General features: G+C 48.4%; 2 protein-coding genes across 2 annotated transcripts; one reads left to right on the top strand and one right to left on the bottom strand.

Annotated features, from left to right (window-relative positions):
• The first annotated feature begins 2,456 nt into the window (after positions 1 to 2,456).
• C8H11orf16 (chromosome 8 C11orf16 homolog) lies at positions 2,457 to 11,872 on the top strand. The gene is made up of 7 exons (XM_073808596.1): positions 2,457 to 2,512; positions 3,004 to 3,188; positions 4,419 to 4,575; positions 6,388 to 6,622; positions 7,260 to 7,916; positions 10,660 to 10,880; positions 11,628 to 11,872. The coding sequence occupies exons 2-6, from the start codon at positions 3,022 to 3,024 to the stop codon at positions 10,878 to 10,880; spliced, it is 1,437 nt and encodes a 478-aa protein (XP_073664697.1). The 5' UTR covers positions 2,457 to 2,512; positions 3,004 to 3,021; the 3' UTR covers positions 11,628 to 11,872.
• A 141-nt stretch (positions 11,873 to 12,013) lies between these two features.
• Positions 12,014 to 20,251, bottom strand: AKIP1 (A-kinase interacting protein 1). The gene is made up of 6 exons (XM_004320656.4): positions 20,146 to 20,251; positions 19,704 to 19,931; positions 19,142 to 19,222; positions 16,693 to 16,797; positions 15,283 to 15,354; positions 12,014 to 12,454 (listed from the first exon to the last, which is right to left on the bottom strand). Exons 2-6 carry the CDS (start codon positions 19,923 to 19,925, stop codon positions 12,311 to 12,313), a joined length of 624 nt encoding a protein of 207 aa, XP_004320704.1. The 5' UTR covers positions 19,926 to 19,931; positions 20,146 to 20,251; the 3' UTR covers positions 12,014 to 12,310.
• Positions 20,252 to 20,377: the final 126 nt, after the last annotated feature.

Below are 20,377 nucleotides of genomic sequence, written 5' to 3'. Positions count from 1 at the left end.
CAGTCACACTGCCTCCGTTTGCATTCTGACTCTGCTGCATCCCCACTGTGTTTTCTCAGTTCTTCATCCACAGAATGAGAATTATAGGAAAAGCAGCTACCCCTTATGTTTATCATCAGTATTAACAGTGCTTGTGAAACATAATGAAAACATTATGTGAAAACATAATGTGAAACATTATGAAAACACATAATGTTTTCATAGCCATTATTTTTAAACTTTACTATCCTCTTTTTTTCCTTTTTTGCCCATGACATCAACATTCTTCAGGTTCTCCAGGCCAGAAAATGTGGGAAGGACAGTGATGTCCCCTATCTTGGAGTCTGCCTTCAAAATGTTTCTATTTCTGTTCCTATGATGAGCTTCAGCTCTTCCTTCTTCCTTAACTCCCACGTCCCCTCTGTCACCAAGCCCAGGCAGGACTTCCAACACGCTGTCACATTCATCTCCATTGTCACCTCTCTGTGAAGTCTTTCCACCACAGCTATTACTTGTTCCTTTATTTTGAACACATATTTCCTTGCCGTTCTTATCCTGCTATCTTTACTCCTGCTATCTTTGCACACCTATCTCTGTCTTCAGTAGAATGTAAGCTCCTTGAAGATAGGGGTCAGTCTTATTCATCCTATATTCCTAGCACCCAGCAAAGTTATTCAAGTCAGGTAGGCATCAGGAAATATTTGGTGGTGTTATTTTCCTATTCCCATCCTGTCACATTGTGTCTGGATAACTCCGAGGCCTCCTGGGCTCTGTTCTCAACTGGCTCTATCATCACTCTGATATTCTTTCTTAAAGTGTTTCATGTCATTTCATTGCTCAAGCCCCATGACAACTTCCTTTCGACTATGACATTGTTGACATTTATCTGCTTAGTTTTCAAAGCTCCCATCAATTTGGCCCCTTCCCAAATATCCACACTTGATTTTCCCATGACACCCCATTCCCTCCACCCCAAAAAGAAAATCACAGTCTTGCAAATGCATCCTTCTGTCTTAGCTCTTGCTTCCTACCAAGACGGAATGGAATATTCTCCTTCTTCCTTTCACCATTGAAATCCCACCTATCTTATTCAGGAAGCCGCCTCTCATAGCCAGAGACTAAATCCCTCAGCCTTTAGGGTAACAGTCGTTCTCCTGGCTGCAAAATTAAGCTCTGTGAGGGTAGACATCAGTTAGGATGCTTTTGGTGGCAACCGATACAAAAATCTGATAAAAATTTGTGTAACCAATAAAGGGAATTTATTGGTTTACATACCTTAACTTCTAGCGGTAGGGCCGCCTTCAGGCAGGGCTCAACACTGTTCCAAGAACCTGTTTTCTTTAGGTCTGTCCTCTCTGGGAATAGCTTCAGTGTCCCAGAAAGATTGTCAGAAGCTCCCAGAACCTCAAGCTTTCTTATTTATGTATAGGAGGAAAAAGAAAGTCTATAACCCAGGATTTCCAACAAAAGTTTTGAGATTCATTCTGATTCCAGAGGCACGGGAACATGCCCATGCCCTAGTGGCCAGGGGATGGAATGTGCTGATGGACACTTATGAATCGGGGGGTACAGTTAGCCTCTCCTAACCACACAGAGCCACAACAGAAACAGGAACTGGTGGAAGGCAGGGATGGATGGGGTAGAGACAACCACAAACGTCCCTACATACTTTTTTGGTCTTCTGCACTGAACACAGTGCTGGGCACACAGCCAGTGCACAATGACTGTCAGATGCCTCAAATACCAGCCTCCTCCTCTGGATGTTCAAATGAGAGCTGAATCTAGACTTCTGTTCCTTTGGTCCCCATTGTCCACTCCCACCACCCCAAGATCATTACACCTCTGCTCCTCAGCAGTCCTGTCTGTTACAGACAAACATGCCCACACTTTTGGTTATTTTTTTTTTTTAAACTAAAGACAAATTCTAGCTTAGAGTCCTTAGGCCACCCAGTGGTTCCCTCCACTCCAGCCTCCTGCCCGCACCGGGTGAAGGCAGGTCAATAGCCTTGAGTCTCTGGGGGACCAGCTCCCCCCATCACGAGACTCTCCTGGGATCCGTGAGGGCTGCACACCGTGACGGACTCTTCCGGCAGAGGGGAAGCCCGAGCTTTTGGGGAATTGAGGTCGCACTGGCCTTTCCCGCCAACACCCCTTCCCCAGAAAGGCGGAGAACTACCCCCTACCCTCTCGCCCCGCGCACGCGGCCTAAGGCCCCAGCCCCCCTCTGCACATGCTCAGTACACGCCCTCGGCCAGCTGGCTCGCATCCATGGCAACCTGCTAGGCAACCAGGAGTCAGTTGGTCTGAGGCCGTGAACTCCAACTGTTGGAAGGGGCTGAGGCTGAGGTGGAGTTTGAGGCTGTGATAAGTCCCTTTGGGGTCAGAGCTGTGGACTTGGGCAGGAGCAGACTCAACAGGGCCGTGGTGGGCTGGGCCAGCGGAGTGGTATCTCGGGCCCTGGGTGGCCCTGTCGCCTCTGAGCACGTCTACGGAGGCCACAGCCTTGGGCTCTCAGCTCGGTCTAGTCCCGCAGGTGACTGGGTTAGGAGGGAAGTCTGTGGCTTGGGTTAGGGGTCAGTTTGTCACCAGGACTACGATTTGCGAAGGGGCGTGTGGTCTTACCCCCGAAGCCCCTACAACTGGGGTGGAGATGGGGGAAAAAAACTAACGTATGTTGAGCTACTTAAATATGCCAGGTGCTTTCCATATCTCATCTCCTGGGCGGTAACTGAAGCACCGAGGTGAAGTGAGCACGCAGCCAGCAGGCTGTGAAGGATTTACTACAGCTAAATCCTTCTCTGAAATCCCAGCTCTTGCTCTTTCAACCCCTCCCCTATTTCCTGAGCTGAGCCTCCCCGGGCAGGTGATTCTGGGGATACCCTGCGCGTCGGTGGGACCGGGTGCGCCCGCAGAGAGGCCGCAAACCGCAGAGCTGAGCCCAGCCCCGGCCAGGCGCCCTCTCCTGGGCTGTGGGCTGCGACTCAGATAAACAGCAACTCAGATAATAGTGCCGCTTGTTCTCAGGTGTTTTCTCCCAAGGAAATGGACTCCTCCCCCGGGCCTGGGATGCCTTTGCCCAAATACTGCAGCGTGGCCACAACCCTGAAGGCCCCTGCCTGGGCCGGCACTGCTCCTCCCTGGGAACTCTCCTTCGCCTGCCCTCTCACCTCCCAAGCACCCTGGCTCACCCGGCAGAGGCCTCTCACCAGGTATCGATCTCGGCTTCCTTTTTCCTCTCTGTTCTTGGTTCTAGATGGTGGGAGAGATGGCCCAGGAGGGAAAGAGCTTGCTTCCTGGGAAGGCTGAAAGGGTTCTTTACCGTGTGGGCTCTGAGTTGCTTGGGGTTTAATATTCCCCTAGTCTAAACTGCACTCCCAGTGACATCAAGGGTTGACCTGGCTTTCATCCCACCTTTTAGCGGAGTGGCAGATGTCAGAGTTGGCATGTGTGAGGGAAGGCAGTCAGGCATCATCAGTTATAAACTTCTAGCTCATTTTACCATCAGCCCTGAGACTGGCCATGGGACTACATGAGCAATTAGGGTTTCTGCTACCAACCGCTAAGGTGAGGTCTCCAGGTCCCTCCTCAAGTTCCCTCAGTTATCCTGGCTTTTTGTGAATGGTATCTTTAGTTGGCTGTCTACAGTGTGAATACAAGAGGGGAAAGGAACCTCAGCCTGTAAGCACATACAGGTTGTGCAAGTCCCAGGGATTCATGTCCAAGCTATTCAAGTCAGTCTGCCCAGGTTAGAGACATGCCAGCTTGAACACTTTAGCCCCTTTCTTGATTCACTTGTGTGGACCATCTCATTCAAAGCCTGTATCCGGGCTTGCCCACAAAGTAAACAGGTTTTTTCGGAAACCCAACCCTGACTCAACAATTCCCTACAGCTTGGTCCTGTCCACAAAATTTCCCAGAACTAGCTTCTCCTTTTTTCTGTCTCACGGCCTCCTAGTCAGCTCCTCTGTGCTTCCTGTGCTCAAACACCTCCTCCTCTCTTATTACCCCACAGTGCTCAGCCTTCTTGCAATTTTGCTCCTTTGGCATCACCATCCACGCCTCCATGCCTCATCGTGGAATCCCACACACCGCCTCAAAATTTCCCTTCCTGGAAGTCTTTCCTGGCCTGCTGTCTAGTCTCAGACCAGCACTCATAACCAGAATACATAAAAGCTAATCCCACCCTGATTACCTTGAAACAATTCCCAATCCTCAAACGACGGTCCCCTTCACTCTCCTCTCCTTCTGCCCCTTCCAGTAGTTTACCTTATCTTACTGGAAGTCACAGATTGCCACTCTTTACATGGATTTCTGTTCCATATTGCCTTATCTGTCATGCACACACCATGGCGCTGCTCAGATCTAACTCTGAAACGTGTTTCTTGATGGTTTTAGGGCTTGGTTTTCTCTACTCCCTAATTCCGTTTGCTTTTTCCCAGATATGCATCTCATGACCCGTGTCTCCACATTGCTGACCCAGCATGGCAGGGGCCTGGCTGGCTGAGAAGAGGTGGAGATGCTGCGGACGCATGGGTCCTGGCAAGAAGGGAAGCAGATGGCTTTTATTACAGGGCTCAGATAAAGGCTGCTCCCGAGGCAAGTCCCTAAGTCCCAGCATCTCCCCATATGCTCCTCTGGATGGCCCTGTCATACCTGATATGCCTCAGCTGTGTGTGCCCAGCAGTTCAGTTTCTTGGATAAGCACAGATCTTCCATGGTCAGGATGCAGAAGTGAAAATGTAATGTCAGTGAGTGCATTAATTTGCTAGGGCTGGGTAACAAAGTGGCACAAGCTGAGTGGCTTAAACAACAGAAATTGTCTCTCGGTTCTGGGGACTGGAAGTCCAGGTGTTGTTAGGGTTGGTGATTCTGAGGGCTGTGAGGGAGGATCTGTTCCATGCGCCTTTCCTAACTTCTGGTGGTTTGCTGGCAATCTTCGGTGTTCCTTGGCTTGTAGAAGCATCCCCTGATCTTGGCCTTCATATTCACATGCTGTTCTCCCTGGGTGCATGTCCGTGTTCAAATTTCCCCTTTTTGTAAGGACACCAGTCATTGGATTAGGGGCCCACCCTACTCAGTTGTACTCAGTGTGACTTTGTCTTAAGTCGTTACATCTGCGATGACCCTATTCCCAAATAAGGTCACGTTCTGAGGTACTAGGGACTAGGACATCAACATATGAATTTGGTGGGGTAAATATTCAATCCATAACAGTGAAGAAAATATACGGTAAAAGCACTTTGTTCAGGAAAATTCAGTGTGTCAAATGATGGGCGCCAGCCTAAGGGAAAGAGGAGCAAGATGTGTGTTCCTCGTGTAAGCCTGTGTCCCTCCACACAGGAGCACGGTGCCTGCGTGCTGGGGCCAGGCCTGGGCTTTACTTTGGTGGTTACTTGCTTCTTTGGGATTTTTCTCTTCCCAAAAAGAGTCAGACTTTGTGAATGTGGATCCATAGAGGGAAAACAAGTGTGATTTCTAAAAATATATATAAATGATAGAATTTCTAATCAAAAGTCATTTTCAAGTAACTAATATGTAATTTCAAATGAAATATTAACAGGGTTTTGCTCAAATATAGATCCTGTCTAGTGGTTTGATAAAAGTCAATTTGTAAGCTTGTTCTTTTAATTAGCTTAGTATTTCTCCTGCCCTCTCTGCCAGGCTGCTCATTTGCTTCCTTTGCCCAGCCTCCCCTCATGGACGTAATGGCAGTGCAGAGGGCTGCTCCAACAGCCCCAGCCTGTCCTCGCCCGAGAGGGCCTGTGGATGATACCCCACCCCTGGCTGGCCGCGGACACAGGGACAACACTTCCTGGGAGTGCTGGGAGGACGGGGTGTGCTTGGGGAAAGATCCAGAGGACCCAGGTTACTCCTGTGAATTGCAGGCCAAATATAAAGATAGGAGAAAAACAAAACAAAACAAAACAGGAGGGCTTCCCTGGTGGCACAGTGGTTGAGAGTCCACCTGCTGATGCAGGGGACACGGGTTCATGCCCCAGTCCGGGAAGATCCCACATGCTGCGAAGCGGCTGGGCCTGTAAGCCATGGCCGCTGAGCCTGTGCTTCCAGAGCCTGTGCTCCACAACGGGAGAGGCCACAACAGTGGGAGGCCCGCGTACCACCAAAAAAACAAAACAGGAAAAGGAAGAGCACGGGACAGGAAAGACAAGAAGTGATAAACAAGAGTTGCCACGGCAAGAAGCAGAAGGAAGAGCGTCCGCCTCACAGCCGGCCTGTCTCTGCCATAGTGGGCTCCCGAGCAGCGCCTGGCCCTGCCCTTTCCCTAACTGGGCCTTGCCGCATGCGAGGGGGACCCTGGGTCTGGCCCTAGGCGTTGTAGGGAACCATGGTGCTCCCTGTAGTACTTCCTAATGCCAGGTCTTATTCTGAGTGTTTTCTTTCCCACAGCTGGAGAGGCAGGGGTTCCTGCTGGTGGAATTTGAGGCTCCCCTTGTCACATGCCCAGGGCTGCCAGCCCAGCGGCAGAGCGTGGTCTTGGAGGAAGATGTCATTCAGTTCTCGCCATCCGTGGAATACTCACTGCGCCTTGGGGACAAGGTGCTGGCACTCTGGGGACCAGACCAACAGTGCTATGGCCCCGGCACCATTCCTTTGGGCTTGGAGGCAAGAGACCCCCAGAGAGGTAAGGGAGCGCTCTGGCCTCCCAGTCCCCAGGAGCCAGGCTGGTGATCAGGCTGAGGAGAGAGCAAAGGGTGTCTCTCCAGCTTAGGGGTCTTAGAGGCTTAAAAAATCCTTACCCTTTCACTTGCAGCTTCGTCCTGAGGGTGGCCACAGAGAGACAAATCATATTTTTCAGATTATAAAATATTCTTTATCAGGGCAAAATAGCCCAAGGCTACTATGTCTATGTTGGTTACTTAACCTATGGTGTGGTGAGGTTATCCTGGGGTCACACCAGTACTCATGACTGGTCCCCCACCAAGTCGTCCAGGGACTGGGACAGTCCCCTTGTGCGAGGCCAGCCAGTCAGCATCGTTGTGTTCAGAGAAGCGACAGAAGGAGGTTTCTCCTTCCCTTCCCCCACCTGCGGATGCATCTTGGTTTTGACGTGAAAACCAAGACATGGCGGCACAGGAAGGGGTAGTAAACATGGGGCAGGTGAGGAATGTCCCTGGCAGGCTCTCCAGGGAGAGGTGCACACAGGCGGAAGCAGAGCAGAGGGGCTGTGATGAGGCTTTGCTTCTGGGGAGAGGAGAACCCTTATCCCATGATATGAAAGAGGCGGCTGTAACAAAATGGTGACCTTTTCTGTTATGTAGCATCCAAAGAAGAAGAAATTACTGTTCACTTCTGGAATGGCAGGACAGCTCCTGTGCCTCTTGGAGGGGTCAGGTGGGTGCCCCCAGCTGTCTGGAAGAAGGCTGTGGACAGGCTGCACAAGCCTTTCACCACGGAGCACCCCAGGCCCCTCCTCTGGGCCCCTTGCTGCTCTCTGGTGGGGCCGGTCGCTGGATGTGTCACCGGCAGGCTTCCTCTGACCGCTCCATTCCTGTGCCCTCCCTGCCACCCGCATGCTTGCTGCCAGCTGCTGGGCCAGGGCTGCCTCTGCTGCCGCCCCTTGGCTGGACCCACCTGGTGGCCTCTAACCAGAACTTCAGGGGTCACAGCCAGAGAGCATCCAGAGACGGAGCTGAAGCCCACGGCACAGCTTTTGCCCCTTGAGGGTCCTAAGGAGGAAGAAGTAGCAGTGCAGGCTCCCATGGCTGTTTCTTCCTCCTCTACCTCCTCTTCTTCTGAAGAGGAGGATCTGGAGAATGAGCTGAAGATGGGCCTTCCCCAGAGGCTGCTGGTGGACAGCACAGGCAACACGGCCCCCGTCCTTCTTGAGGAGTCTCCAAGGAGGCAGGGTGGCCTCTGCCAGCCGGAATGGAGGTACTGGAGGAGAAACGGGTCCGAGCCGCATCCCAGGAAGCCAGGTAGACCTTTTCCTAAGGCAGGGCTGAGGCCCCTGCTCCCTTCCCTCCCATGTGTCTCTCAGGAATCTGATGCACATGTCCGCTGTGCTGGGATTGGAAGTAACACTTCGTCATGTCAAAGGAGGGGCTGTGATAAGAGGGAAACGTGGGTTTTATTGATTAAATGGAAACCTAACAAGAAAGGATGGGCAGATCTTTGTGCTAAGGTTTGCATCCCTATTTGACAACTGTCTTTTCTTTGTTCACTAGTCTCTACCGGCAGGACTCTGCCACTGTCCATTTCTACCCTCCCCTCCCTCATTTTCCTTGGAGGCATTGATTTTTCTCTAGATGTACAGTCAGAATGCCTCCAGGTGTTGACTGGAGTCTTTCAGCACCCTGAGAAGCACAGAAACGGGTCTTTAAACACTGGCCATCAGACCCTACTCTCCAGATGGGCCCCTTAGGAAGTCAGAGCGGGAGGAACCAGGCACAGCCTTATGCGTCTCACTCTACCACTGAGAGGGGAGGCAGTGTCATTGTCATCGGCAACCTGCAGCCATCCCCAAACTTCTCTACCCAAGCAACATGCCCGTGTAGGTTTAGAGCAGTGTATCATTGATATGCCTCATGCCGTGCGGTCTAAATTCCCAGTGGGGCACAGAAAGAGCAGATGCCTAAGGCAGCTGGCAGAGCTTTGTGAAGGAGGTGACTTGGATAAGCCAGCCCTAGACTAGATTCTTGGGGCCCTGTGCTGACTAATTCAACCTCAGTGAACTAAATGAACATCCACTCTGGGGCAGGGATACTGAGGGCTAAAGAATACCACCGCTAAGGGCATAAGGATCTGTAGGCACTGCCCACACTGGGACTCATTGTGGGTCCCCATGGGAAGCCATTGCCCTATTTTCAGGACAGCTGCTCAACCAGAAGGACCTCTTAGCCCACGAGGATTTTAACCTTACACCAGGAGTAAGGCCTTTATTAGTCTTCAGTTCCAGGAGGCTGAGAAATTGTTGCTACACTGAGAAACCTTCTTGGGGGACTCCTCTGGACCCCTGGGCTTCGGAGTGGGCAGGGATGGATGTGTTGGCTGCTGTTGTATTTTAGATGAGTTTCCTCCCTTGGCTTTCGAGGTGTGTGATCTTTCCCCCACCTCTGAGAGGGAAATAAGTAGAGGGACGAGAAGCTATAGCTATGACTAGCTGGGCTCTTCCTCCCCTCCCTGAGAGGACACTTTGTATTGAAAATATAAAGGTAGGAGCAGGGATAGGTGTTCCTGGGCCTCCTTCCTTGCAGTGAAAGGCCTTGGTAGAAGCTGCTTGGAAGCAGCTGTTTCTACAGGGTATGCCCTCCAACAAGTGATAATATAAAGAAAATGGTGCCAAAGTCTAGAGTTTTCAAGCTAAATTCTCCATAGTTTCCACTGCCCTCCTGCTTCAGCACAGACTGGAGAAAGAAAAGCTGTATCTCGGGCTTCCCTGGTGGTGCAGTGGTTGAGAGTCCGCCTGCCGATGCAGGGGACGCGGGTTCGTGTCCCGGTCTGGGAGGATCCCACATGCCGTGGAGCGGCTGGGCCCGTGAGCCATGGCCGCTGAGCCTGCGCGTCCGGAGCCTGTGCTCCGCAACGGGAGAGGCCACAACAGTGAGAGGCCCGCATACCGCAAAAAAAAAAAAAAAAAAAAGAAAGAAAAGAAAAAAAAAGAAAAGCTGTATCTCTCCAACAGGGAGGAGTCTCTGGGGCAGCAACTGAGGTGGCATGAGACCAGTCTCAGGGAGAGGAATGCCAGTGGGGTAACCAGAAGCCATGGCGGTCAGACCTGCCCCAGACTCCAGGCCTGCATTCCCATGGCTGTGGCCTGCTCCATGGCGTTCTATCCAGACTGGTTCTAAACCTGACTGAGGCCAAACAAATCTTCCCTGGCCCCAAGCATACACCGCTCTTATCGCCACTACCCACGCACCCACACCTACATTCAGCCTCTCTCCCCGCATCACCATATTTAAACAGATCCACTCTAAAGTTCCCCCGCACCCAAATACATTCTAATAATTGGCTATAAGGAGAAATATAGTATCTTCAGGTACTTGGCCTGGCTTTCCTCTAGGTACTGGATCATTTGTTATGCTCTGGGCAAAGGTTAATTCTTGGAGCTGAACCATGAGAATCAGTGAGCCTGCCTTCTGCCAGGTCCTATCTCTGCACCCAAAGCTATGGAGAGTATGCCTGCATGGGGCGTGGAGAAAGGGCCAGCTCCAGCCCCCATCCCAGATGGAGTGCTGCACACCACACTAACTAGCGAGGTGAACTGGGGAGGTGAAGCTTGTAAAACGACGTGTGTGCCTGGGCTAGAAACAATGGCAAATACCAGAGCTTTGCTTCTCTCCCCTCCAGATCTTGTATCCTTTTAAGGAAATGTGCTGCTTTGCTTCTCCTAACTGCGCTTGATTACCATCAAGCACTGATGCTTCACAGTCTGGTCTGAGGCTCTACCTCTTAAGGATCCTCTTGTATGGGTCCTCCGCCCTCCACACTTTTGGATCCTTTTAGTTGCAGGCAGTGAGGTTACTGTCTGAGACTAACCTAACAGTCCTAGAGGGCCAGGATTCATGCCAGCAGTCATGCTGCTCTCCACCCTCGTTTATGACTGAAACAGGGTTCAGACAGTTAAGGGATTCTGTGATCCTTGATACACTTCTACATAAGTCAAGTCTAATCCCATCAAAATGGTGGCATATTCAACTAACTGAATTTTGGGTTTAGGAACAAGACTTTGCAACATCGGGAAAGAAGAGAAGGGCAACAAACAACAGAAAGTGAAAACTGCAGCAGCGGGGAGTCCCAGGGAGCTGGTCCTGGAAGCCACTGGCATGAAGCCACTACAGATCTTGCCAGAGGAAGCTGAACACAAAAAACTGAGTCGGGGTACTGCGGCACATCAGGAGACCAGAATTCCCCCTAAACGAAAAGCCCCAAGGATCTAGGTAAAGCAGATGGCTGGGAAGGGGCTTCTGAAGGACTCTTTCCATGGTTGTTTGACCTTCTGGGGTCATACCACTTTTGAGAATGATAAAACCGATGGCCCCTCTTCCCAGAAAACTGCACACACCCACAGTTTTGCATATGATTTCAGAAGGCTTACAGAACCCACGAATTTCATCACTAGGGGTGCAAGGATCCCCAGTTAACTGACCCCTCTACCCTATGGTGGTGGGCATGGGCCTGCTTTACTAGGCCCTCGGTCCGTGAGAGTCTCTTCTTTGCTAGGAATGCGAATACAGCTCTACTTAAACCTTTGTATTCTTTTTTTTAGATATATATATTTTTTGATGTGTACCATTTTTAAAGTCTTTTATTGAATTTTTTGCAATATTGCTTCTGTTTTATGTTTTTTTGGTGCTTTGGCTGTGAGGCATGTGGGATCTTAGCTCCCCGACCAGGGATAGAACCCGCACCCCCTGCATTGGAAGGTGAAGTCTTAACCACTGGACTGCCAGGGAGGTCCCCAAACCTTTGTTTTCATCATATAAAATACTGGCCTTTTTCCTGAGGAAAGACATGTTCAAAATGAGGTGACTCCCTAGGCAACTAAACTGAGAGATGCAACAGTACTGTTGGTGTGGTAGCTTAAAGATGTTTAGGACACATCAATGACTTTGTAATTTTAAGGATAGAAAGTCACTGATTTTAAAGTCAAAATAAGACTCTCAGGATTTTTTTTTCTCTTGTAGGAAGCTAAAGAGTAGATACCTGAGGAGGAGTTAGTTACAAAGTGGCTGACACAAGGCCTTCTTCTACGGAAATGGTACAGTGCAGGCCACAGGTGATAGTCCAATAAGCAGCAGCATCTTCACCCCAGGAAGACATCCCTGCAGATAAGTGGCAGGAAGGCACCTGTCCTAAGGGGCACAGGAGTGTGGCGGCCCTGGCGAGGGCTCCCTTCCAGGGGCCTGGTGCGATCTGCTTGAGGATGCCTCTTCCACAGAAGCTACAGAACATGGTTGGCCTGCTTTGGGCAAATGTGTCCACAGCCTCTCTGCCATCTTTTCATGAAGCCTCAGTCGTACATGAGCAACATTTTGTTTTGACTTCTTAATGCCAATAAAAAGGAATTCTCTTCATTTCCAAATTTCTCACTTTATTATCATAATTAACCTTTACTTGGAAAGCAAGCAGTAAAAACTATTCAGACAGCATCATTACATTATTACTTCAGGCAGAAGAGGGTGAAGGGACTTTCAAGTTAAAATAGGCACTGAAAGAGACAAACTCCAGTTCCTAGGAAGGCTGACCCTCTACAGTCAGCATTAAAAGCAGGATTAATGTGTAAACTTTAAGAGGATATATGGTAGCTTTATTCTTCTTGATACTTAAAAAACAAACAAGAAAAAGGCGATGTCTGTGATGGTCAACATCATATGGGGAAGACCAAGTCCACACTTTGTCCTGAATCAACTGCTACCATGTAAGTCTTCTTGGTCAAGTCATTTACACCCACAGTGATGGAATAGGTCCCTGGATATACTTCTATGTAGAGGTCCTTAGAGATGTTCTCAGCCTGGAAGGAAAAGTGGATATTAGCAGTTTAGAGATTTTATGTACCAGTGCCGTCAGGTCACCTCCACCCGGCTCCCTCTGTGTGTGATGGAGTGAGGTACTAACGTGGGAGAAGGAGGTCCTGCTTTCAAGGCTTGGCTTGGCAACGTAATAGGACTGCCATTTAGGCCAGTCTCAGCCTCTCCTTATGCTTGTTTCCTTATTTCTAAAATTAGCTCACAAATAAGCATGTATGTGAAAACATTAAATTGTTATAGGAACATGAAGGATCATAAAAGGAACACTCTGGTTGGAGCAGAAAGGTTAAGAATCAGGTAGAGGGAAAGGCTAATGACGATTGCTTTGGGGCTCAAAAGTAGGCAGTGGCACTTGTTATCACAGATCAGCAGTAATGGCAAGGCGCTGTGGGATAATGAGAAGTATTCTTTTTAACTGTGCTTTGCTAAGTTCATTATTAGGAGGATGGAACATTTCTTTTCACCTAAAGCTGAGAACACTATGAGTAGATTCCACTTTGTCATGCAGAAAGTCAGCTGGCTGGCTAAAGCCCTCCCTTGGGAGACCGGTTCTCCTATGCAGATGGTCCCCGACTTATAATGGTCAGACTTACGGTTTTTTGATTTTACGATAGTGTGAAAGTGATACGCATTCAGTAGAAACCGTACTTCCAATTTTGAATTCTGATCTTTTCCCGGGCTGGTGATGTGCAGCACGATACTCTCTCGTGATGCTGGGCAGCGGCAGTGAGCGATCTCCCAGTCAGCCACGAGGATCACGAAGGTAAACAACTGATACACTTATAACCATCCTGCACCCATACAACCAGTCTGTTTTTCACTTTCACTACAGCATTCAATAAATTATCAATACATGAACTATTCAAAACTTTATTATAAAGTAGGTTTTGTGTCAGATGATTTTGCCCAACTGCAGGGTATGTAAGTGTTCTGAGCACGTTTAAGGTAGGCTAGGCTAAGCTATGACGTTCAGTAGGTTAGGTGTATTAAATGCACTTTTGGACTTCCCTGGTGGTGCAATGGTTAAGAATCCGGTTAAGAATCAGGGGACACGGGTTTGAGCCCTGGTCCAGGAAGATCCCACATGCCACAGAGCAACTAAGCCTGTGCACCACAACTACTGAGCCTGTGCTCTAGAGCCCCCGAGCCACAACTACTGAGCCTGCATGCCACAACTACTGAGCCTGTGTGCCTAGAGCCCATGCTCTGCAACAAAAGAAGCCACCGCAATAAGAAGCCCATGCACCGCAACAAAGAGTAGCCCCTGCTCACTGCAACTAGAGAAAGCCCGCGTGCAGCAACGAAGACCCAACGCAGCCAAAAATAAATAAATAAAAATTTAAAAAAAATGCACTTTTAATTTATGATATTTTCAACTTACAATGGGTTTATCAGGACGTAAGTCAAAGAAGATCGATACTACAAAACACTGGAAGCTGGAGTTAGTGGAAAGATTTATGTTTAGAGCTGAGCTGAGCACAAGCCATTCTCCAAGGACAGACTTCATGCCCGGCTGGTAAGTGGTCATGGCAGATATGCAGGCAGAGGAAGGGTCTCAGCTCAAATGGCCAAAGAGCAGAGTCACAAACCAGAAAAGAGCCTGTAATTAAGAGCCAAAGCGCCTATCCCACAACTGGGAGACCACTACCAATGCTTACTCAATGCTCAGAAGGAGCCACAGGCAGAAGCTGTCATTTCTACACCACCCCTGGGGGTGGGGGGCAGGTGGACCAAACTACTGCCAGTAAATTCTGCTAGGAGGAATAAATGATAATATTTATACTTTTATGAAACTTCCTCTCTTTCCATCTTGCAAATAGATTTGAAGCCAAGGTTTTCCGAAGCTGCTTTATGCTATATCCTTTCATGCCCAGTTACTGCAAAATTGGAGGCTTATCATCATTTAACTGACGTGAATGTGTATGACAATGCCACAACTATTTATTAGTCATCAACTATGAAAATAAACAAAAGGTTTCAGAAAATACAGCTGTATCAGAATTGCAGAAAGCCAAGGATGCTTCATTTGTCTGCATAAAAGGTGCAAGATTGGCCTCTGTGATTCCTACACTGTGAACATCAGGAAGATTAGCATTACCAAAATACAGTAAGTATTAGAGGCATGTAAGCCTAACAACTTGTACTAAAAGCAGAATAGTCTTAGTTGCTACTAACTCTAGTATATTCTGAATCCTGGCTAGTAGCACACTGTATGCAAACAAAAATTAAGCAAACTATTGCAGCAACACGCCAGAGTTCCATTCCTCAGAATTCCAGCTCTTCCAAGTTCCAAAAGATTCCGTGGGTTCATGAACTAATGAATATTTTATCCTAAAAACATCACTGTATGTTTTCACAGAGAAACATTTGCGGAAAATAGGAACAAATCCCTTCAAATGTTTTGGAACCTGATCTAACCAAATGTATACGTTTCAGAATTTCAGCAATGGTTTTCACTTTGTAAGCAGGAGGGTCAGGCCCCTCCTGCTGCTTGAACAGATGGTGGAATTCCAACAGGACCCAGTGCCAGCCCAGCTGAGCTGTAGGAATGGAGATATGAATACTTTGCATTCTTTCCAACCGCAACTATGAGTTCAGGCACAAAGAGTATCCCTGAAATTTCAAGTGAAGGAAGGATACCAAGAAAACATAATTTTACACTGAACTAAAATGTTGTACACTGTCCCCAAGGGTAAAAATATCCCAACTTAAAAATACTATAGATCCAGTACAAAGAACCCTATAGTAACCAGATCAGTTCATGGAATTGCAGTGGTGGTGGAGCCCAGTACCCTAGAAGTTCTGTACTCACAGGCTGGGATGCCTCTAGCGCACACTCTGACGTCTGACGGATGCCTCCGACACCAAGGGGGGTGTCTTTTCTCTGAACAGTGAGGTAGAAACATTGATTAGGGCCCAAACTTTGACTTCTGGATGGTAGAAAATTTTTCCTACTTAATTAGGAACTAACAGTTGTTCTGTCAGTGTTTTCCAAGTTGTCACCTAAGTTCTTAAGGCTTTTAGTGAATTCTGCAAAGTATTTTTAGTCAGATGTTTACCATGATTACCTTTTATCCTTACATGGGCTTTGGACTCAGATAGACCTGAGTTTGAATCCTATCTCTGTCATTTACTGAGACGGACAGATTAATTTCTCTATGCCTTGGTTTCCTAGTCTATAGCTTCGGCATACTACGCTGTAAGGAAGATCTAAAGTGCAAAAGTGATTGACATTTAACAGGCTCTCAGAAAATAGAATTCTCTTCCAAGGTTCTCCCAGCAGTGGGAGTACTAGAGGGGAAGAGGCTGAACTGAGAAAGTCAATTTCCCTTAGAGGCACCAATTTACGTCTTATAGGAAGGGATGGGAGGGATACGAATGACTCTTGCCCACATGTAACTCCCTTAGGGTCAAGCACTCTTAAGAGGGCCTAGGCCAGGGCAGAAGAGGAAGCCCAGGATCCAGGCTCTGGTGCTACCCCTTGTACCCCAGGCCAGGGAAACAGGATGGCTCACATCCCTGCAGCCACTCTCCCGTCCCTTCCCTAAACCCACAGGCCAGAGAAGTCAGGAATCCAACCTGTGGATTAGACTCTGAACTTAAGTTTGCTATCTTTGAGTACAACCAGGGGAGTTTAAAAAGAAAAACAAAAGCAAAAAAAGCCTACTCTCCCCAGAAACAACAACAAAGGACTCCTGTTGAATCAGTTCAACAAGTAGAGTCTTTGGCTTCCCAGAGTGACATGTGGTAAAATACAGGTAATTTGCAGTGAGAGGCTTGTAATTGTTATCTTTAGGAAAAGCATTTTGTTAAAAGAAACCCCCACCTTGCATTTCCTTTTTTAAAATTACCAAAGACATGATACTTATCACTACCTTAGAGTGAAATATGTGATTATTAAAAATCTCTTTCATATCCCTAGATGCAGAAGAGGATATTTGAAAGGCCTTTTGTTAAGCCTGTCCAAGAATCCCTTGGCCCAGGACTGCAGGTTCAACTGAAGATACGACAGTGGCATTAATATCTTATTTTGGACAAAAACTCCTATTTCATGTTCATTGCTGTAAGTTCTCTAAGGCTGGGAGGTGATAGATTTCTGTGGAGCGCTGTAATGCTGAGTCACCCAGGCATCCAATAATACAATCCAGCAGGAGCTCCAAGATGTAAGGCCTCCTATCTTGGGAAGCTGAGGGCACAGCACAGCACAGCTGAGGATACATACCTGACCATTCCCAGTGTCCGAGCACAAGTGCAGCTTCGACTTCCCTCTGTGATAACGATAGACATGGGTTGCCCCTCCTTCCTCTGGCACAGATGAATAATATTTCTAGAGAAGTAATGTGAAAGATGCTGGGTAACCAAATAGACTGGTCAAATTTTCAAAAAACTCCTTGTTACTTGGGCAAATGTGGTTAAGGAGGGAGGCAAGAGAGCAAAGGTAAATTACCTGCCCTCTTGAGAGGCCTTTGAAGTCATATAACAAATCTTAGCCCATGTAAAGTGGCTGCAGAGAAGGAAACTGCACTTCGCCTTACTTTGCTGCCATCTGCTGCCTCTGTAGGGCAAGAACTCTGGCAACTCAAGCTGGGTAGGACCATGCTCTCTGCCAGGTTAAATAATTTTCACAACATCCTCACCCCGAGGTCAAATACACAAGCCCTTTCATCTCCTCTCATGACAAGTTCTGACAAACAGGTCTGGGTTTACTAAGTCTCAGACAAGGACAAGAGAAGAGAGAGGTGCATCTCCTTGAGATTTAGAAATGCAACAGGAAATATAACATAAACCCAACAGCTATGCAGCCGTTCTCCCCATGCGGAGGAGGGGAGGGAGAAGACTCCGATTTAAGCAAAAATAATCCAAAGGATCAGAATGCAGTTTTTTTCTTGTCTACTTCCTTCCTCCCCCTCAAAGTTAACCTTAGACTTGCCCCTGATTGTGACTAATGATGAGGACAACATAAGCCTGCTTGCTTTGAACAGAGGGTAGGGACAATGTTTAAGGCAAGAGACCAAAAGAATGAGAAGCTGGGGAAAGCATGTCAGGACATGACTCTAATGATGTAATTTAGGGGATGCTCCAAAATTCTGAAAGCAAACTCAAACACTGTTCTTAATTCTATTTCTAGAAAGCTGAGAGGTTCTGAGCCTCCATTCCTTAATGGAGATTTGAAATAAAGCATGAACTGAAAACCAAAACGAAGAACATCAATTTGCTAAACCTCAAACCAAAGACAAATATTATTCCTTTTACTGAACCATGAACCAAAGTGTTTAACTTGATCACTTTATAGTAGAGCCAAAGTTATGGATTTTTCTAAAACCATTTAACAAAATAATAACATAAAAATACTCTCTGAACTGTATCTCACTGGTTGGAATCCTATTTTTGGAGTCACAAGGATTTTATAAAAGATGTAGAAATATTAGAGATTTTTTGAAACTTAATATTCATTATGAAATTGAAAAGCAGGACAGAAACAAGGTATTCTCTTCCTTCTGCCGTACAGACCAAGCACCCTTACAAACACATAAGAATCATAAAATGTTAAGGCTGGAAGAGACCACAGAGTCTGTTTTAATTCCTAGAAGACAGAGAGTACCTTCCATACAGGTGATTTTCTTGAATGTTGGCTGCCTGCCTTCAACATTCCCTGAAAGTACTTAAAGATGACCTTAGTGTATGGTTTTGAGAAGAGGGCCTTTAAAACCTTTGTTCACCCACTTCAATGAATGGGACCAAAAATCTCACATAAGTACCCTGTGCTACAGTTTATGACAATTTTCTGGTGTTCATCTCTCAGTGGAAACCAAAGAAACAGACTATAAGGGCTGGAAAGGACTTGAAACATCATCATTGTACCATGTGGGAAGGTAAGGCTGAGAGAGACTAACTAGCCTAAGGCATTATAGCCAGAAAGTGGCAGAACACAGGTCTGATTCCTGGGAGGCTGCTCCTGCCATTAAGCCACACTACCTCTGATGAGGGCACTGCATCTGTGCCACATAACCACCTCTGTGGCCAACAAGTGATATGGACCCAAAGGGGCATACTTAAAAACTACATTACCAGGGGGACTTCCCTGGTGGTCAGTGGTTAAGACTCCGTGCTTCCAATGCAGGGGGTGCAAGTTGGTTGGGGAACTAGGATCCCACATGCTGTGTGGCCACACACACACACACACACACACACACACACACACAAAAGCACTCTACCTTACCAGGGACTTGGAACAGAGATTAAGATCTAATGGAGGGATTCTGTTTCAGTTTTTGCTTTGAAAACAGAGAGGCTCGGTTCCAGTTTAGAACGATCGTACTGATTAAAAAAAAATTTTCAGTTCAAAGTTTTAAATACCGCTAATATTCGGACTTGTTTTGGAATTCAGCAAATAAGCCCCGCCCCCCGAAACAATAGTGAGGGCAGATCTTTTCTGGCTTGTGCATTGCTTTATCCTCATAACAGTTAAAGTTAGGCATCCAATATTTGTTGAATGAATTCTAACCTGGATTTATCACCTGGTTTAAACCCTTGGCTGATTACAACCTGCCCACGAAGGCAGGGCAGGGTGAACAGGCAGTCTCCAGATTCTCCCTAAATTCCACAAAAATCCACTTTGTGATCCATCAGCAGGCAGATCAGGGGCATGACTTTGGCTTACACCAACTTACCCCACACTGACTTGAGGTATAGTCCATGAATTCAGCCATTGTTCTGAAGGAAGCACTGAGGGTTGGGTGTCTTTCTTCTCTCTATGTGAATAAACGGCAAGTCACAGGTGAGATCTGTATTCCCTACTGGAGAAGGAAGTCATTTTGGGAATACCTTCCTTTTTACTTTTTGAAAGGCCACGGCTCGTTTAAGTCAGTAAAAGGCTCTTACTGAGAAAGAATTCCAACTCTAAAAGGAATACACAGACATGCAATTTTTCCAGGACAAAGACAGGTTTGTTGGCTTTCCTCTAATATCAAACGGTAGCCTGTAAGAATTGTTGTAAAAAGTAACCAACCAGGGCCGAGCACTAGCGGTCTCCAGCGGTATCCTAAAGCTAGCCGATAGGAATCTGTCAAACGTCAAGAGTTTTCAAAAGGCTTTCCGGTTCACTGTCCTGATACTTAACAGCTTCCGCCAAGGACAGGATCCCTCGGGTGCTGCTGTGTGGCGTGCCCTGGTTCTCAGCAAGCCGCTGCTGAGCGAATGAATGGGCTGGTCCCGCAGCACTGGGGCCCTCACCTCTCCTGGGAGAAGGCGATGGGGGCCGGCTGCCAGCCCTCTTTCTCTGTAGGGCCGCTCCCGGGAAATGACCCCCACGCTGCCTTTGGGAAGCTCCACCGAATGCCAGTCCACCGCCCTCCTTTTAGCCCGCTCCAGCACTTCTTGACCCAGCCTAGCCGAGCGTTGCAGGGAACGTCGGTCTACCCCGTTCAGCGCCGCGGCCGCCAAACAGTTCTCCATGTCTCCCTGCGAGGGCACATAGACACAAACACCGGCGGGTTAGCGGGCCTCCGGCACCCCGCTCCAGCTCGGGGTCGGACCCAGGGCCTTGATCTCCCCGGCGACCGCCGCCCCCGGCTCCGCCCAACGCGCTCGCTAGCGGGCTTGATGTCAGGGGCGAAGGCATGCGCGCGGAGACCCTCCATTTCCGTCTCCCCCTCCCTCGCTAAGAATCCCTCACCCAACCGGCCTCTCAAGGCGCATGCGCTCAGCGCACGGTCGTCGAGGGAGGGCTGGGCCTGGAGCATGCTGCGCCGGCGCAGCAGGCCATTGGCGGTGCGGGGTCGAGGGGCGTGGCGGGGGCGGTGAAGCGTGCGGCCCTCACAGGACAAGCCTACTGTGTCCCGGCCGCTGCTCCTGTGAGCGGGTTGCCCGCCTAACTGCCAGAGCGTAGGGGGCGGGGCGGGGCCTGC

Source organism: Tursiops truncatus, chromosome 8 (assembly GCF_011762595.2).
Source record: "Tursiops truncatus isolate mTurTru1 chromosome 8, mTurTru1.mat.Y, whole genome shotgun sequence".
Lineage (NCBI taxonomy): Eukaryota > Metazoa > Chordata > Mammalia > Artiodactyla > Delphinidae > Tursiops > Tursiops truncatus.
The sequence above is the reverse complement of the archived record's forward strand: the minus strand, read 5'-3'. Positions and strand labels throughout refer to the sequence as shown.